Below are 17540 nucleotides of genomic sequence, written 5' to 3' on the forward strand. Positions count from 1 at the left end.
TATATATATATATATATATATATATATATATATATATATATATATATGTTTTACTCTGTGTTGTCTTTCGTTTTTCAAATTTTATATATATATATATATATATATATATATATATATATATATATATATATATATATATATATATATATATATATATATATATATATGTTTTACTCTGTGTTGTCTTTCGTTTTTCAAATTTTCTATATATATATATATATATATATATATATATATATATATATATATATATATATATATATATATATATATATATATTGAATTAATAAAACTTTTTTTGAATAGGTGATTATAGTTTTCATCGAAAGAACTTTCCTTTCAGCTCAACAAAAAGAATTTAGGTCACTTACATGTATAATCAAATATAGCCCCTAACAGCTCTTCTAAATAAAAATCTAACCAGTTGCTTTTTCATCACAATTGTAAAGTATAAGAAAAAAAAAAATAAAACAACAACAACAACAACACCCGCTTCAAAATACAAATCAAATCAATTTGCTGTCTTATTTCCTTCGCTTGCACGGGTTATTATCTCTTAAATGCAACATTTTTCCAATCCATTTAACAATTGATAATCGTAACATTTTTAGTAAATAAGAAATTTGTCTCTTCAAAAAAACAAAAACGAAACAAAAAAAAAAAAAAAAAAAAAAAACAAACAAACAATAAAAATGTGATTCCAAAACAATTCATGCGTTTACCAAAAACATAAAATAAATTGAAAACCAAACAAATCCACCAATCACAACGAAAAACACTTAATTCAACAAGATGTTTACCTATTGAATCGTTATGCAATTTACGCGCATAAATTTTATTTTTCCACACCAATGAAAGAACCAACAAGGTTAGAGATACAAGCTAAATCTCTATGTGCAACATATGTTAAGTCTCATTTAATACCGAATAACTTCTAACTTCTTGGACTCAAAATTTATACTGCAAGGATTCTTTTTCAACAATAATGTGATTAGAATAGTGTTTAAACAAGCATAACATAGGTAAATAGTTTACTTACGAAATTGTTGAGTATTAGAATGGAGGAAAAGAAATATCCCGATATCACAGGACACAATTTAATGGAAATACACAAGTCGTCTCTCTTAGAGGTTTGTGTAGACTTTGAAATGTTGTTGTCATTGGAGGTGCTGTTTAACTGTTCTTAACCTAAATTTAAAAAATCACATGATTTAAATTCATTCGTCTGGTCTCTTTTATAGAATATATCTGTTTGGGCACCCAAGAGGTTTTTTGACTAATTAGGTCAAACATTTTTGTATACATTTTGTATATATGTACATTGAAAATAATGATCCAAACATCAAATGTAAATAATTTAATATGCCATTTATATATTTATAAACTAAAAGGTTGACGTTCATAAAATCAAAGGACCCCTGTGCTAAGACCCTAGCGATTTAATAAACACCCAAATATGGTTTTCATTGAACAATACAATACGTAGAACCCACTTCTCAGTACACAATTGGCTTTACAAACTTGTCCATGACAACTGGCATAACAAAACACGGTAATTTGATTTCAGTGTCACTTGTTAAAAATGGAGCTCTATTATCAAAATATATACGATATTAATAAAATTTCTTTGAAATAAAAGTAATTGACAAACTAGAAAATCGGACTTAGCTCAAGTTTGTTAAAAGAAGTTTGTAAAAACAAACGCATGTATTATGTGTATTTCCTATAGAATATATCATCTAAGTAATATCAGTAATAAAAAACAATACACATGTGATTTTGAAACAATCCATGCGTTTACAAAAAACATAAAATAAATTGAAAAACAAACAAATCCACCAATCACAACGAAAAACACTTAATTCAACAAGATGTTTACCTATTGAATCGTTATGCAATTTACGCGCATAAATTTTATTTCTCCACACCAATGAAAGAACCAACAAGGTTAGAGATACAAGCTAAATCTCTATGTGCAACATATGTTAAGTCTCATTTAATACCGAATAACTTCTAACTTCTTGGACTCAAAATTTATACTGCAAGGATTCTTTTTCAACAATAATGTGATTAGAATAGTGTTTAAACAAGCATAACATAGGTAAATAGTTTACTTACGAAATTGTTGAGTATTAGAATGGAGGAAAAGAAATATCCCGATATCACAGGACACAATTTAATGGAAATACACAAGTCGTCTCTCTTAGAGGTTTGTGTAGACTTTGAAATGTTGTTGTCATTGGAGGTGCTGTTTAACTGTTCTTAACCTAAATTTAAAAAAAATCACATGATTTAAATTCATTCGTCTGGTCTCTTTTATAGAATATATCTGTTTGGGCACCCAAGAGGTTTTTTGACTAATTAGGTCAAACATTTTTGTATACATTTTGTATATATGTACATTGAAAATAATGATCCAAACATCAAATGTAAATAATTTAATATGCCATTTATATATTTATAAACTAAAAGGTTGACGTTCATAAAATCAAAGGACCCCTGTGCTAAGACCCTAGCGATTTAATAAACACCCAAATATGGTTTTCATTGAACAATACAATACGTAGAACCCACTTCTCAGTACACAATTGGCTTTACAAACTTGTCCATGACAACTGGCATAACAAAACACGGTAATTTGATTTCAGTGTCACTTGTTAAAAATGGAGCTCTATTATCAAAATATATACGATATTAATAAAATTTCTTTGAAATAAAAGTAATTGACAAACTAGAAAATCGGACTTAGCTCAAGTTTGTTAAAAGAAGTTTGTAAAAACAAACGCATGTATTATGTGTATTTCCTATAGAATATATCATCTAAGTAATATCAGTAATAAAAAACAATACACATGTGATTTTGAAACAATCCATGCGTTTACAAAAAACATAAAATAAATTGAAAAACAAACAAATCCACCAATCACAACGAAAAACACTTAATTCAACAAGATGTTTACCTATTGAATCGTTATGCAATTTACGCGCATAAATTTTATTTCTCCACACCAATGAAAGAACCAACAAGGTTAGAGATACAAGCTAAATCTCTATGTGCAACATATGTTAAGTCTCATTTAATACCGAATAACTTCTAACTTCTTGGACTCAAAATTTATACTGCAAGGATTCTTTTTCAAAAATAATGTGATTAGAATAGTGTTTAAACAAGCATAACATAGGTAAATAGTTTACTTACGAAATTGTTGAGTATTAGAATGGAGGAAAAGAAATATCCCGATATCACAGGACACAATTTAATGGAAATACACAAGTCGTCTCTCTTAGAGGTTTGTGTAGACTTTGAAATGTTGTTGTCATTGGAGGTGCTGTTTAACTGTTCTTAACCTAAATTTTAAAAAAATCACATGATTTAAATTCATTCGTCTGGTCTCTTTTATAGAATATATCTGTTTGGGCACCCAAGAGGTTTTTTGACTAATTAGGTCAAACATTTTTGTATACATTTTGTATATATGTACATTGAAAATAATGATCCAAACATCAAATGTAAATAATTTAATATGCCACTTATATATTTATAAACTTAAGAGTTTACGTTCATCAAATCAAAGGACCCCTGTGCTAAGACCCTAGCGATTTAATAAACACCCAAATATGGTTTTCATTTAACAATACAATACGTAGAACCCACTTCTCAGTACACAATTGGCTTTACAAACTTGTCCATGACAACTGGCATAACAAAACACGGTAATTTGATTTCAGTGTCACTTGATCAAAACGGAGCTCTATTATCAAAATATAAACGATATTAATAGAATTTCTTTGATAAAAAGTAATTGACAAACTAGAAAATCGGACTTAGCTCAAGTTTGTTAAAAGAAGTTTGTAAAAACAAACGCATGTATTATGAGTATTTCCTATAGAATATATCATCTAAGTAATATCATTTCAACATGTTTTAATGATGTATGAAAATGTGTACTTTTACCAACCAAGTGTATTTGTTTAGTCGGTCCTATTGCCGTACATTCAATTATATCAAGATTAATGTCAAAGGTGTTTTTCAACATTTGAATTGAAAAAAATTGTCGTGTGTTATCTTTTGACATTTAGTGTATTTTAGTTTTAAGCAGTCTCCACTTTCATTGTTTTACATTTAAATAGGTTTTATTCAGTTAGAAATATTGGTTTGAAAATCTTGTAGAAGCATATGGGTCGTTGCAATTACTCGTAACTTACCTGTCATTCTAGTTTTGTCAAAATTATCTTCAATATCAACGTACAGGTATTTAAACCCTTTGTATTTGTTACACAAGAGATCTTTGTTACACAATATACCTATTCAGAGAAACAAATGCTTGCAACCGCTCGAAAAAAATGTTTATAAAGGGAATTTTGGCCATCTCTCGCGAGCATTTGTTCTGTTAAACAGTAACGTTGTATTTTATCGCAGACGAATAGCAATTATAACTAGTAGGCTAATGTTCTCGAATAATTCTTTCCATCTTAATATTTTTAATGAATTGCTAGATTGCTCTATAAGGTATACAAAAAATTATTATACCTATGATACATGTTGTACTAAAAAATGGGAAACCCACTAAACCATAAAATGATAAATGAACTTTAAAAAGATTGTTTTGTATTTTCCAGCCATTTCTTTAAGAATTCCATGTTGTATATATCGTAAACATTTATTAAACTACTTTTCTGATTTTTTTCCCAATTATTATGAACAAAACTGAGCCTAGTGAATATTCCTCACACAATCATATAAACAGTAAACCTAACAATAGAAGAGAGTGTTTTAAAGGCTAGCTGTCTTTGTACAAAATGAATGGGTTAACTGTAAAAACAAGTTCCACTTGAGTAACCACAGGACTTGATGTGATACCTGGCTGACCCAAATGAATGGCTTATTGCGCAATCCAGCAAGCTTTTGAAACCCTTACTATAATTCTGTATTTCAAAACATGAAAATTCAATAATTAACAGCTTTTCAAATGACCTTGACCTTTGACCTTTATGTCATTTTGTTTGGTCAGGGTTGACGCCTCTATTCCAAGTTGTCTGAACTCCCTTTTATAGATAGTTAAAAAGTTTGAAGCGATTTTATCGCATGGACATGGGCATGTCATGTAAACAAGGCCTGTGCCCTGTTTTTGTTTACATAGTCAATATACAAGTAAAAAAATATTGTTCCAGCTTTTTGTATGTTATTTATTGTAGACATGGATAAACAGTTTCTAACGTTTTACACATTCGTTTTAAGTTTAAAACTGAAATAGTTACTTCAACGTTCAAAATGTAAACAAACGCTTTGTTTACATAGCGAAGAATTTCAAGCTGTAACTCGCTTATAACTCAACAAATTACACTCAAGTTTCGGTTGCCTATTAAAAATGCCTTTCTGAAGCGTTGTAAATATTAAAATCGGAAAAATAATTTTTGACCAAAATCGTGACCATGCCCCTTTGAGTGAACAAATATATTTTACGTTACCATTCACAATGTAACATATAGATGTGGATTATGGCATGAATTGAACAAACTGTAATCTGGTGGTAATAGTGCTATTTTTGCCTCACAAAAAAGCTTGCCTCAAAATGAAGATGAACAGGAACATTCGGGTTGACATGCCGTGAAATCCATTAGACGTGTTACACTTTCACTTTATGTCTTCACATTCAAGAAATCTGTACTGAAAATCTTTGAAACATCGTCATTAAAGGCTCGCATTGTGGAGAGAAAATCTGCGGCAAGTAATTAAAGCGACAAGCCGTCAACATCAAAATTATATATTTTTTTCTGATGAATTTTGAGGTAAATTAATGTTCCTACAGACTGAGTAACAAAATACGGTTAATCACAGATCAGACTAAAATTGCGCCGTAAATTGCAAATTTTGCAAGATTTAAGGCACACACACACTTGTAAAAGTTAATGTGCCATTGATCAATTGGTGTTTAATAAAACGCAATTTCTGTAATATTTTTGTCAGTCTCTGTTGTAAATTATGTGGAATACGATAACACAAAATAACTACTGCCTCAAATTCAATTGATACATGTATGTTAAAAATGGTTGAATTTATCAAGGAAACACAATGCTGTAAATGAAATTGGGAACATGTTAAAGATAACTATGGACCGCAGTGTGTTTTTGTTAACACCTTAAAAAACAACTATTGCGGTGATTTATTAAGATTTTGCAGTCCTGTTAGGAACTTTTTATTTTAACGTCAAAGCTATAAGCTGGCAGTTAGGAAATAAAATATTATTTCCGCGGAAGAGTGGTCGGGTACCAAATCGGCATATTAAAACGCGTCTACATTTAAACTTCAACCTATAATGCGACTCTTTTAAATGTTACACCAAATAGACTGTCGTGATTCAACGCATCTCTATATCAACCGAAGCAGATAGTATCAAGTGGTATTTGCAATAACATGTCATTGCAATTGATTGCTAACGTCATTGTACATGTCAGTGATTGCTACCATTAATTTACATGTCATTGATTGCTATCTTTAGTTTACAAATCATTGATTGCTACCTTTGTTTCTTGTTATTGTTATTTTAGAAAACATAATAAAATATTCATAAATAGTCCCCATTAAAATGTTTCCATTATTTTCTATCAAGTATTAGTACACTTGTATTTAAAAAAGGAAAACCCACAGAGGTCGTTAGCTGTCTTGATTGGTGTGGTTCTCATTGTAGATATGGGAAATGTAAAAATGGACAATGTTTCGATCTATGTAGAGAGGCGGACAGACATGCATGTCTCTGTTCAGGTGAATATACATTTTTTGTTTTATTAGGGTCCCGCTCTGTGTGCGCCCTATAATGATCAGTCTGTCCATCAATCGGTCCGTCCTTCCGTCCAAAACCCTGGTCTTACAAATTTGATGTTGACCTGACTGAAAGTCAATGCTCAGTTATACCCAGTAAATAATTATAAAATATTTACCAGTTCATAATAAAGTAAAATTGAAATTGACATACTATAAGGTCAATTGAGTGACTCAGGTGATCTATTGCTATTGGTATTTGCCCGTTGTCGTCCATCATCATCCTACATCGTCCGTTGCGCGTCTCCTATAACAATAATGATATAGTTCTAGCTTCTTGAAAATCTTTACCACTTTTGATTTAAAGCCTTTGTAAGATAAGGGGATTTTAAAATATAAATTCTATGACCTTACCTACACCGGGTTCACATGAGAGGAGCCAAATTTGCAAACAAAACGCCAAATCTTCTTCTCTACTCCCTAACTTGTGGGACAAACTAAATGCGTGGTTATAAGATTCATAAAGCCTTCTATCAAAGTTGTTGATTTCATGGCCCTTCGGTCAGGGATTGAGACCCCATAGCCATAAGGTGAACATGTATTTAGTCTTAGAAAATACAATTCTCTTCTCTCATATTAATTCGTAAAGAACTAAATGCATGCATATGGTTATGATGTCGTAAAACCCACTACTTAAATGGTAAAATTCTTAGTCTCTGGATATTGGGTTCAGACACTTGGGGGGGGGGGGGGGCATTATGAATATGAAGTAAAAATGTATTTAATCTTAGAAAATACAATTCTCTTCTCTCATAATTATTTGTAAAGAACTAAATGCATGCATATGGTTATGATGTCGTAAAACTTACTACTTAAATGGTAAAACTCTTAGTCTCTGGATATTGGGTTTAGACACTTGGGGGGGGGGGGGGGGGCATTATGAATATGAAGTAAAAATGTATTTAATCTCTACTTCCGTAACAGGAGTGAAAAAACTTAATGAATGCATGGTTATGATTTCAATCAACCCTTTTAACTAACTTTCTTTTACATATATAGCTGTTGTATTAAAGTTAATGTCAAAAGCTGTTGCCCCCTTATTAATATTCTGAACCAATTCCTCACATGCCCCGGAAATACCTCAAGTAACGTATTTTCCCGACGAATCGTCGATGCGAACGACTAGTCGAATTGCTCATTGTTAGCCAAATTTTTAACAAATTCATAAAATACGTCGATTCAGACAATACGTCGATCTTATCACTTCAAAATGGCATAAAAACTAATACTGAAGTAACATTATCAGTGCATGATGCAACGATGTCTCCGATATTGCTACCAATTCTTATTAATGATAATCATTAAAACAATTACACTTTATACTTATGCATCGTATTTTCAAATGCCGGCAACATCTACAAAGTCGCTCGCTTGCATTGTAAACAATTCCCGTTATCGCATGTAATGCAAAATTAAACTTACTTTGACAGAAATATTTTATTCCCATATATTAAAATAATTATCCACTCTGATAATCGCCAGTGTATTCACCACTACGTAATCAGCCACCTTTGACTCGGCGCGTGGTCAATGTTTGTTTAACAATTTCCGGTGTCAGAGGCATGCACCTGTCTCATGTCGGGCTTCAAAGAGAGATCTCAAGTGCAGAAAGCTTAGCAAATACTATGATTTTATGAAACTTGCTTACTTTGCATCCAGTAATACAGTTACACGCTATCGTTTTACATAGACACTGTTAGAAATAGCAAGGACGTATATACTATACTCTGTCCCGAGTTTTTGCATCCACCACTTTTTGCTTGATATTCAGATTTTCATAAATACCTTTGGGTTCAAACTGCGTTCATCCACTATTATGAAAACTGTCCAGATTATCTGTTTTGAAACGCCCCCTCAACGGCTTCAGGTTTCAATACACAATGAACATAAAAAGTCTACGGAGATTTTCCATTGCATCAGCCATTAATAAGCCCGATTATCTGTTTTGAAACGCCCCTCAAATTGTGTCCAAATCACGATTAGGAAAAGGTGTGTTTAGGCTTAAAAGTATGTTACTATAATGGCCTCTTGATTTACACAAAAGCGTTTTTCTAAGGAATTAAACAAAATCATATTTTGACCATTATGAGGTGATAATATTTGTCGGGGCGTGACCAAATTCAATAAATCCTGAAGAGCCTCATAATAGATTTGACCACGCTCCGACTGAAATTATTACCTCATAGTATTCAAAGAATGAATCATCCTTATTACTTATATGTATATAATTTTTAGCAGTGGTAGGTCTTGATTAAATATTTGAATCTTGACTTTTTATTTGATTTCCATGTTTGCGTCCCCCAACTATATGTCATTTGAATTTAATGGATTATAAATACAAAATCGAGTAGTGTTATCATAAACAAAGACATTGTATAATGTAAATATTATTGCATAACATATTCAATAAATGTTTTGCATACTGTAAGACTGTACCATATATTATATATGTAACTTGCTAATAAATCTTAGGTGGAAGTTGTGCCATATGATTCAAGCGTAGATTTCATTGACCTACTCAAATTTTGTAATTTAAAATCTGAGCATCAAACTACTGTAAGCCAACTTTCATTGGCGATTTCCAGATTAACATGTGGTTAACAAATTCGCGGCGACTACTTTTAGCGAACAAAACGAGATTATCTAGACAGTAACATAGCAAAGTCATCGCGAAATTTTCTCGCTCGCAAATAAAAGTTGGTTTACCGTAAAGTTGAAACTTGATAAGGATTAATCTATATCTAAAGTTCTATGAATAGATTTAAAGCATACTTATCTGTATTATTAAACTTTTGTGGAAAACACAAATATTTTTATGTTAAAATGTATCATGTTTGAAAAGAATGTGGATTTGCTAGATGCACTACAGCTAAATACCAACACAACACATTCTTTGCCCGATACAAATGAGCCAAATGAGTTAATAGTTTATTGTTTACACTTATCTATTAGTTGCCATTGTAAATGCACCTGCATTTGGATCAAATGAATTTTGGGATGGTCCGGTAATCTTCTATACCACTGTCCAGGTACTTTTTTCATTTTTTCAAGTTTGGGCATTGCAGTTAAACATTTGATATTTTATTGATAATTGATGAATGTGTTTTTTCTCATGACTACACAAAGTCTTTATTTATTTATTTTTTTAGGGGAAATATCGAAAATCAGAGTCCAAACTGGTGCAAAGGCTGTATTCCATAATTCAGTCTTTGAGTATTGACTCTGTAATCCTCATTTTATTGGACGAATCATTTATATCTTAATATCTCTTTAGGAGTATGGTTTCAAAATACAAAGCATTGTGAATTATGTTTTTATTCTTATGTTAGTTTTTGTGTTTTTCTTATAAAAAAAATCAAATAAGTTGTAATTGTTTTTAAAAATGTGATTGTACAGAGTGACGTACCTCAATACAAATTTTTGCCTGACATCTATTTTTACAAAAAAAAAATCATCACATCCAATGTTTTTCTTTGTAGTAATGTTTTTCAATGATGAAACTTTTTAGCTTTATTTGCTAAATGTATTATTTTCATCTAAGTTCAGTTTTTAGGTTGAGAAGCAATTTCAGAGTTTACTTTATCTCATAGTTTCTCTTTTATAAGTGTTGCTGTGGAATATGGTGTTGTAAGAATTTTTTTCAAAAAACTTAGATGTGAAAACTTGAGCAAGAAAAAACAAAGACAAATTTGGAAGTCTCAATAAAAAGGGGACAATGCACCAATTGCTTTAACACTTTTACTCTAGAACTGTTGATGATTCACGCTAATATAAAACGCATCAACACCATAACTCATTAGATTTGTTTTAATTCTTGATATATCTTATGAAATATTCCCTTATTTTTGTATATATTTCATGAGCAGCTAAAACTTTTTAAGCGTTTTTGATAAATTTATCTAAATTTTATAACAGTTTTACAACACGTAGTATTTGGATAGAACCGATTCGTCCAAAATGTGTAAGGAAATATTTTTTTTGAGATGGTTCATTAATTAAGACAGGCTTTTTCAGCTGAGTTTATTATGAACAACATTGTGTGAACAGTGCTGATATTGGCGACCCCATTGTGGATCGTGGGTATTGCAATCATGAATAAACTGGTAAGTTTTCATTTGATCAAGAACTGATAGTATTATTAGGAATTGTCTATATAATCCTCATAAAACCTCAAATATATATACATTTATATTAGGGGTGTATTAAGGTCATACATGTCAAAATATCTGTGCATATCCAGACATTTTTCCATGATAGCTGCGTAGGGAGATATTCTTTTTTGCATGCAATGAGGTGAAGGAGGCTTATTTTTTCTGTAACCTAACTATCAAATTTTTTAAGACCCAAAATGCAATATTTTTTGACAAATTGAATTACTTACTTTATATAATTTTGTATTTTCAAAATTTCACAGCTTTAAAAAGCTGAAAGAAATTTTGTAATTTGCATTAGATTTACATACATCTAATTCGACGTGATAAAAATCCACGTACTAACTGAATTAAAGTTGTTTTACTGAGAGAGAGAGAGAGAGAGAGAGAGAGAGATGTGCAATGAATGTTGACTTTTACATATATCTGTAAACTACATGCTGCAATTTTTGCTTTCATAAAATCATGTGTTAATTTTGATTTGATGTGTATATAGATTGTTATAATGTAGGTTTTTTAAATACATATAACTTTAGATATACATTTTAGACATCAAAATTATTGTTGGATTAGTAGTTGTTTTATGAGGCTAAGTTTTAAATGATATGGATGACTTGTACTACATTTTACTCTGAAAACTAGTATTTACCCTGAGTGGGCAAAGTGGTGTCAACAAATTGTTTTTTCTTCTTTTAAGTAAATTAATAAAGAAAAGGTGATATGATAAAAAAAATCCATGTTAGTAATTGTATCTGTGCTCTATTAAACATCTCATTTTTAAGTCTCTGTTTATATACAGTCTAAGCAATGCGTGGCAACCAATCATTACTCATTATGTAAGTTGCCTAGGGAATAAACTTGAATAAACTTGTTTTGCGCATGTAGGCTGGTTAGTTGGTGTGTCGGACTGTAAACAAGGTATTGTTCATTCAGAACGGTTTAATTCATTTATTTGACGGACTCCAAACATGGTATATGTTTAATGACCCCTATTGATTTTTGGGTCTTTGGTCAAACTATTCCAGAAGTCGAATACTAGTAATAGACCGCTTGTTGTGCTAAATTTACACTTGGTAGAGTGATGCCACCTAAAACAATGATGATTTTCTTGATTATGAGGTCACAAAACCATAGGTTACAACTATTCTGGATGCAGGCAGAGATTATGATATTGTCATTTCAATTCTAAAGTTTGATTATAACTTGAGTTATTAGACCATTTTGAAATTCAATGTGTGTGTGTGTGTGTGTGTGTGTGTGTGTGTGTGTGTGTGTGTGTGTGTGTGTGTGTGTGTGTGTGTGTGTGTGTGTGTGTGTGTGTGTGTGTGAGAGAGAGAGAGAGGGAGAGAGATGTCTAACCAATAGCATAATTTTTAGTAACGATATTACAAAATGTAGTTTCCCTGATTCTCGGGGCATTTTTCTTGTTCAATAAACATGTGATATAAATACGTTAAAAATACATTTTTTCCCATACATTTTATTTCCTCATTTCACAAGACAAACAAATACGTTAGGAAATACATTTTTCCCCATCAATTTATTTCCTCAATTCACAAGACATACATGTTACAAGTAATACGGTTCTGCTAAATATGTATTGATAGTATTTATGTCGATACCTGTAAATGCAGAGGCGTGTTCAACAGAGCGAGCGCTCGCGATCGCTCGCCAAAATTTGTGTTGCGGGTATTGGGAATTTTGGCGAGCGCTCGCGAGCGCTTGTTCTGTTGAACTCGCCTCAGATATACTCTTCGTAAGACAAATATATATATATATATATATATATATATATATATATATATATATATATATATATATATATTCATCTAATACTAAGTAGATGCCAACACTTATCGGCAATGGTAGGTATACTCATCAGAGACTTCTCACTCATTCTATATGAGAAATAAAGTCAACGAGATTAACACTATCTTTCGATTTTATTTTGGCCAAATTTTCTTCAATTACTGTATTTAAAAGCTTTCAAACACGGAATCCGAGGCTTTTCAAATTTTTGTTTTCAGCGTGAAGAATGCAGTAATATCTGATATTGCATATATATATATATATATATATATATATATATATATATATATATATATATATATATATATATATATATATATATATATATATATATATATATATATATATATATATATATATATATATATATTTATATATATATATATATATAAATCCAAAGTCTCTTTTTCAATGAATAATAAAACACTGTTTCAAAATATTTCGACCGTGTTACCGGTCTTCATCAGTCGGTGCTTATTGTCTATAGCAACACAACGTAGAACATATACTATCCGACTGATAAAGACCGGTTACACGGTCGAAATATTTTGAAACAGTGTTTTAAAAGTTTTTCATTATATAAATATATATATATATATATATATAAATATATATAAATATATATATATATATATATATATATATATATATATATATATATATATATATATATATATATATATATATATATATATATATATATATATAAAAATAACTATAACATATAATATAACTATGAAACCATTTACACTAGTTTTTAAATATCATTCTTGTCACTCTTTCAACCTGACATGATACAAACAGGGAAAAAAAGGAATCCGGGTCATGTCTGTTTTAACAAGCTATATAGAGAGGACTGGCTCCATTTTTTTTTTGCATGAATTAATGTCTGCTCTATTACTCAGTAAAAGGTGAACAGTGCTATCATGTCCATTTTGATAAGCTATTAGGAGAGGACTGGCTCCGTTTTTCTCGCATAAATTAATGTCTGCTCCATTACTCAGTAAAAGTTGTACAACGCTATCATGTCCGTCAAAACAAGCCGCAGTAAGAGGACTGGCTCCGTTCTCCTTGCAAAGCTGAATGTCTGCTCCACTACTCAGTAAAAGTTGTACAGTGCTATCATGTCCGTTTTGACAAGCTATATAGAGAGGACTGCATCCGTTTTTCATGCATAAATTAATGTCTGCTCCATTACTCAGTAAAAGTTGTACAACGCTATCATGTCCGTCGAGACAAGCTATGTAGAGAGGACTGGCTCCGTTTTTTATGCAAAGCTGAATGTCTGCTCCACTACTGAGTAAAAGTTGTACAGTGCTATTATGTCCGTTTTGACAAGCTATATAGACAGGACTGGCTCCGTTTTTCATGCATAAATTAATGTCTGCTCCATTACTCAGTAAAAATTGTACAGTTCTATCATGTCCGTTTTGACAAGCTATAAAGAGAGGACTGGATCCGTTTTTCATGCATAAATTAATGTCTGCTCCATTACTCAATAAAAGTTGTACAACGCTATCATGTCCGTTTTGACAAGCTATATAGAGAGGACTTGCTCCGTTTTTAATGCAAAGCTGAATGTCTGCTCCACTACTCAGTAAAAGTTGTATAGTGCTATTATGTCCGTTTTGACAAGCTATATAGAGAGGACTGGCTCCGTTTTTCATGCATAAATTAATGTCTGCTCCATTACTAAGTAAAAGTTGTACAGTGCTATTATGTCCGTTTTGACAAGCTATATGGATAGGACTGGCTCCGTCCTCTGCACATAAATTCGTGTCTGCTCTATTACTCAGTAAAAGGTGTACAACGCTATCATGTCCGTTTTGACAAGCTATATAGATAGGACTGGCTCCGTCCTCTGCACATAAATTAATGTCTGCTCCATTACTCAGTAAAAAGTGTACAACGCTATCATGTCCGTTTTGACAAGCTATATAGAGAGGACTGGCTCCGTCCTCCTCACATAAATTAATGTCTGCTCCATTACTCAGTAAAAGTTGTACAACGCTATCATGTCCGTCGAGACAAGCTATGTAGAGAGGACTAGCTCCGTTTTTTAAGCAAAGCTGAATGTCTGCTCCACTACTGAGTAAAAGTTGTACAGTGCTATTATGTCCGTTTTGACAAGCTATATAGACAGGACTGGCTCCGTTTTTCATGCATAAATTAATGTCTGCTCCATTACTCAGTAAAAATTGTACAGTTCTATCATGTCCGTTTTGACAAGCTATAAAGAGAGGACTGGATCCGTTTTTCATGCATAAATTAATGTCTGCTCCATTACTCAATAAAAGTTGTACAACGCTATCATGTCCGTTTTGACAAGCTATATAGAGAGGACTTGCTCAGTTTTTAATGCAAAGCTGAATGTCTGCTCCACTACTCAGTAAAAGTTGTATAGTGCTATTATGTCCGTTTTGACAAGCTATATAGAGAGGACTGGCTCCGTTCTTCATGCATAAATTAATGTCTGCTCCATTACTAAGTAAAAGTTGTACAGTGCTATTATGTCCGTTTTGACAAGCTATATGGATAGGACTGGCTCCGTCCTCTGCACATAAATTCATGTCTGCTCTATTACTCAGTAAAAGGTGTACAACGCTATCATGTCCGTTTTGACAAGCTATATAGATAGGACTGGCTCCGTCCTCCTCACATAAATTAATGTCTGCTCCATTACTCATTAAAAGTTGTACAGTGCTATCATGTCCGTTTTGACAAGCTAAATAGATAGGACTGGCTCCGTCCTCTGCACATAAATTAATGTCTGCTCCATGTCTCAGTAAAAGTTGTACAGTGCTATCATGTCCGTTTTGACAAGCTATATAGAGAGGACTGGCTCCGTTTTTCTTGTATAAATTAATGTCTGCTCCACTACTCAATAAAAGTTTTATAGTGCTATCATGTCTGTTTTGACAAGCTGCAGTAAGAGGACTGATTCCGTCCTCCATGCAATGCTGAATGTCTGCTCCACTACTCAGTAAAAGATGTACAGTGCTTTCATGTCCGTTCTGACAAGCTATATAAAGAGGACTAACTCCGTTTTTATTGCATAAATAAATGTCTGCTCCATTACTCAGTAAACATTGTACAGTGCTATCATGTCCGTTATGACAAGTTATATAGAGAGGAGTGGCTCCGTTTTCCTTGCATTAATTAATGTCTGCTCCACTACTCAGTAAAAGTTGTACAGTGCTATCATGTCCGTTTTGACAAGCTATATAGAGAGGACTGGCTACGTTTTTCTTACATAAATTAATGTCTTCTCCATTACTCAGTAAAAGTTGTACAACGATTTCATGTCCGTCGAGACAAGCTGCAGAAAGAGGACTGGCTCCGTTCTCCATGCAAAGCCGAATGTCTGCTCCATTACTCAGTAAAAGTTGTACAGTGCTATCATGTCCGTTTTGACAAGCTATATAGAGAGGACTGGCTCCGTTTTTCTTGCATAAATTAATGTCTGCTCCATTACTCAGTAAAAGTTGTACAGTATTATAATTTTCGTTTTGACAAGCTATTAAGAGAGGACTGGCTCCGTCTTTCTTGCATAAATTAATGTCTGCTTCATTACTTAGTAAAAGTTGTACAACGCTTTCATGTCCGTCGAGACAAGCTGCAGTAAGAGGACTGGCTCCGTTCTCCATGCAAAGCTGAATGTCTGCTCCATTACTCAGTAAAAGTTGTACAGTGCTATCATGTCCGTTTTGACAAGCTATATAGAGAGGACTGGCTCCGTTTTCTTCACATAAATTAATGCCTGCTCCACTACTCAGTAAAAGTTGTACAGTGCTTTCATGTCCGTTTTGACAAGCTATATAGAGAGGACTGGCTCCGTTTTTCTTGCATAAATTAATGTTTGCTCTATTACTCAGTAAAAGTTTTTCAACGCTATCATGTCCGTCGATACAAGCTGCTGTAACAGGACCGGCTCCGTTTTTCTTGCATAAATTAATGTCTGCTTCATTACTCAGTAACAGTTGTACAGTGCTATCATGTCCGTCGAAACAAGCCGCAGTAAGAGGACTGGCTCCGTTCTCCATGCAAAGCTGAATGTCTGCTCCACTACTCAGTAAAAGTTGTACAGTGCTATCATGTCCGTTTTGACAAGCTATATAGAGAGGACTGGCTCCGTTTTTCTTGCATAAATTAATGTCTGCTTCATTATTCAGTAACAGTTGTACAGTGCTATCATGTCCGTCGAGACAAGCTACATAGAGAGAACTGGCTCCGTCCTCCATGCAAAGCTGATTGTCTGCTCCATTACTCAGTAAAAGTTGTACAGTGCTATCATGTCCGTTTTGACAAGCTATGTAGAGGGGACTGGCTCCGTTTTTCTTGCATAAATTAATGTCTGCTCCATTACTCAGTAAAAGTTGTACAACGCTATCATATCCGTCGATACAAGCTGCAGTAAGAGAACTGGCTCCGTCCTCCATGCAATGCTGAATGTCTGCTCCACTACTCAGTAAAAGTTGTACAGTGCTATCATGTCCGTTTTGACTAGCCATATAGAGAGGACTGGCTCCGTCCTCCTCACATAAATTAATGTCTGCTCAGTTACTTATTAAAAGTTGTACAGTGCTATCATGTCCGTTTTGACAAGCTATATAGAGAGGACTGGCTCCGTTTTTCTTGCATAAATTAATGTCTGCTCCATTTCTCAGTAAAAGTTGTATAACGCTATTATGTCCGTCGATACAAGCTGCAGTCAGAGGACTGGCTCCGTCCTCCATGCAAAGCTGAATGTCTGCTCCATT

The 17540-nt window shown here is 32.6% G+C and overlaps 2 protein-coding genes across 4 annotated transcripts in view; both read right to left on the reverse strand.

Moving 5' to 3' along the window:
* LOC117689995 (serine/threonine-protein phosphatase 6 regulatory ankyrin repeat subunit B-like) overlaps nucleotides 1-3351 on the reverse strand; it is a 568848-nt gene extending 565497 nt beyond the window's left edge. For all 3 annotated transcript variants that reach the window (XM_066068491.1, XM_066068488.1, XM_066068487.1), the window contains exons 1-3: nucleotides 3200-3351; nucleotides 2119-2267; nucleotides 1040-1188 (exon numbers count right to left, since the gene is read on the reverse strand). The gene's annotated coding sequence lies outside the window, so the exon portion shown is untranslated. The remainder of the gene's footprint in view (nucleotides 1-1039; nucleotides 1189-2118; nucleotides 2268-3199) is intronic.
* Nucleotides 3352-14162: 10811 nt separating this feature from the next.
* Nucleotides 14163-17291, reverse strand: LOC136270991 (ankyrin-3-like; the record flags this gene model as incomplete). Its single annotated transcript, XM_066070042.1, has 3 exons — nucleotides 16023-17291; nucleotides 15701-15929; nucleotides 14163-14911 (listed from the first exon to the last, which is right to left on the reverse strand). Coding segments are annotated over exons 1-3 (2247 nt in total), but the record flags the coding sequence as incomplete, so codon positions are not given.
* Nucleotides 17292-17540: the final 249 nt, after the last annotated feature.

Source organism: Magallana gigas, chromosome 8 (genome assembly GCF_963853765.1).
Source record: "Magallana gigas chromosome 8, xbMagGiga1.1, whole genome shotgun sequence".
NCBI lineage: Eukaryota > Metazoa > Mollusca > Bivalvia > Ostreida > Ostreidae > Magallana > Magallana gigas.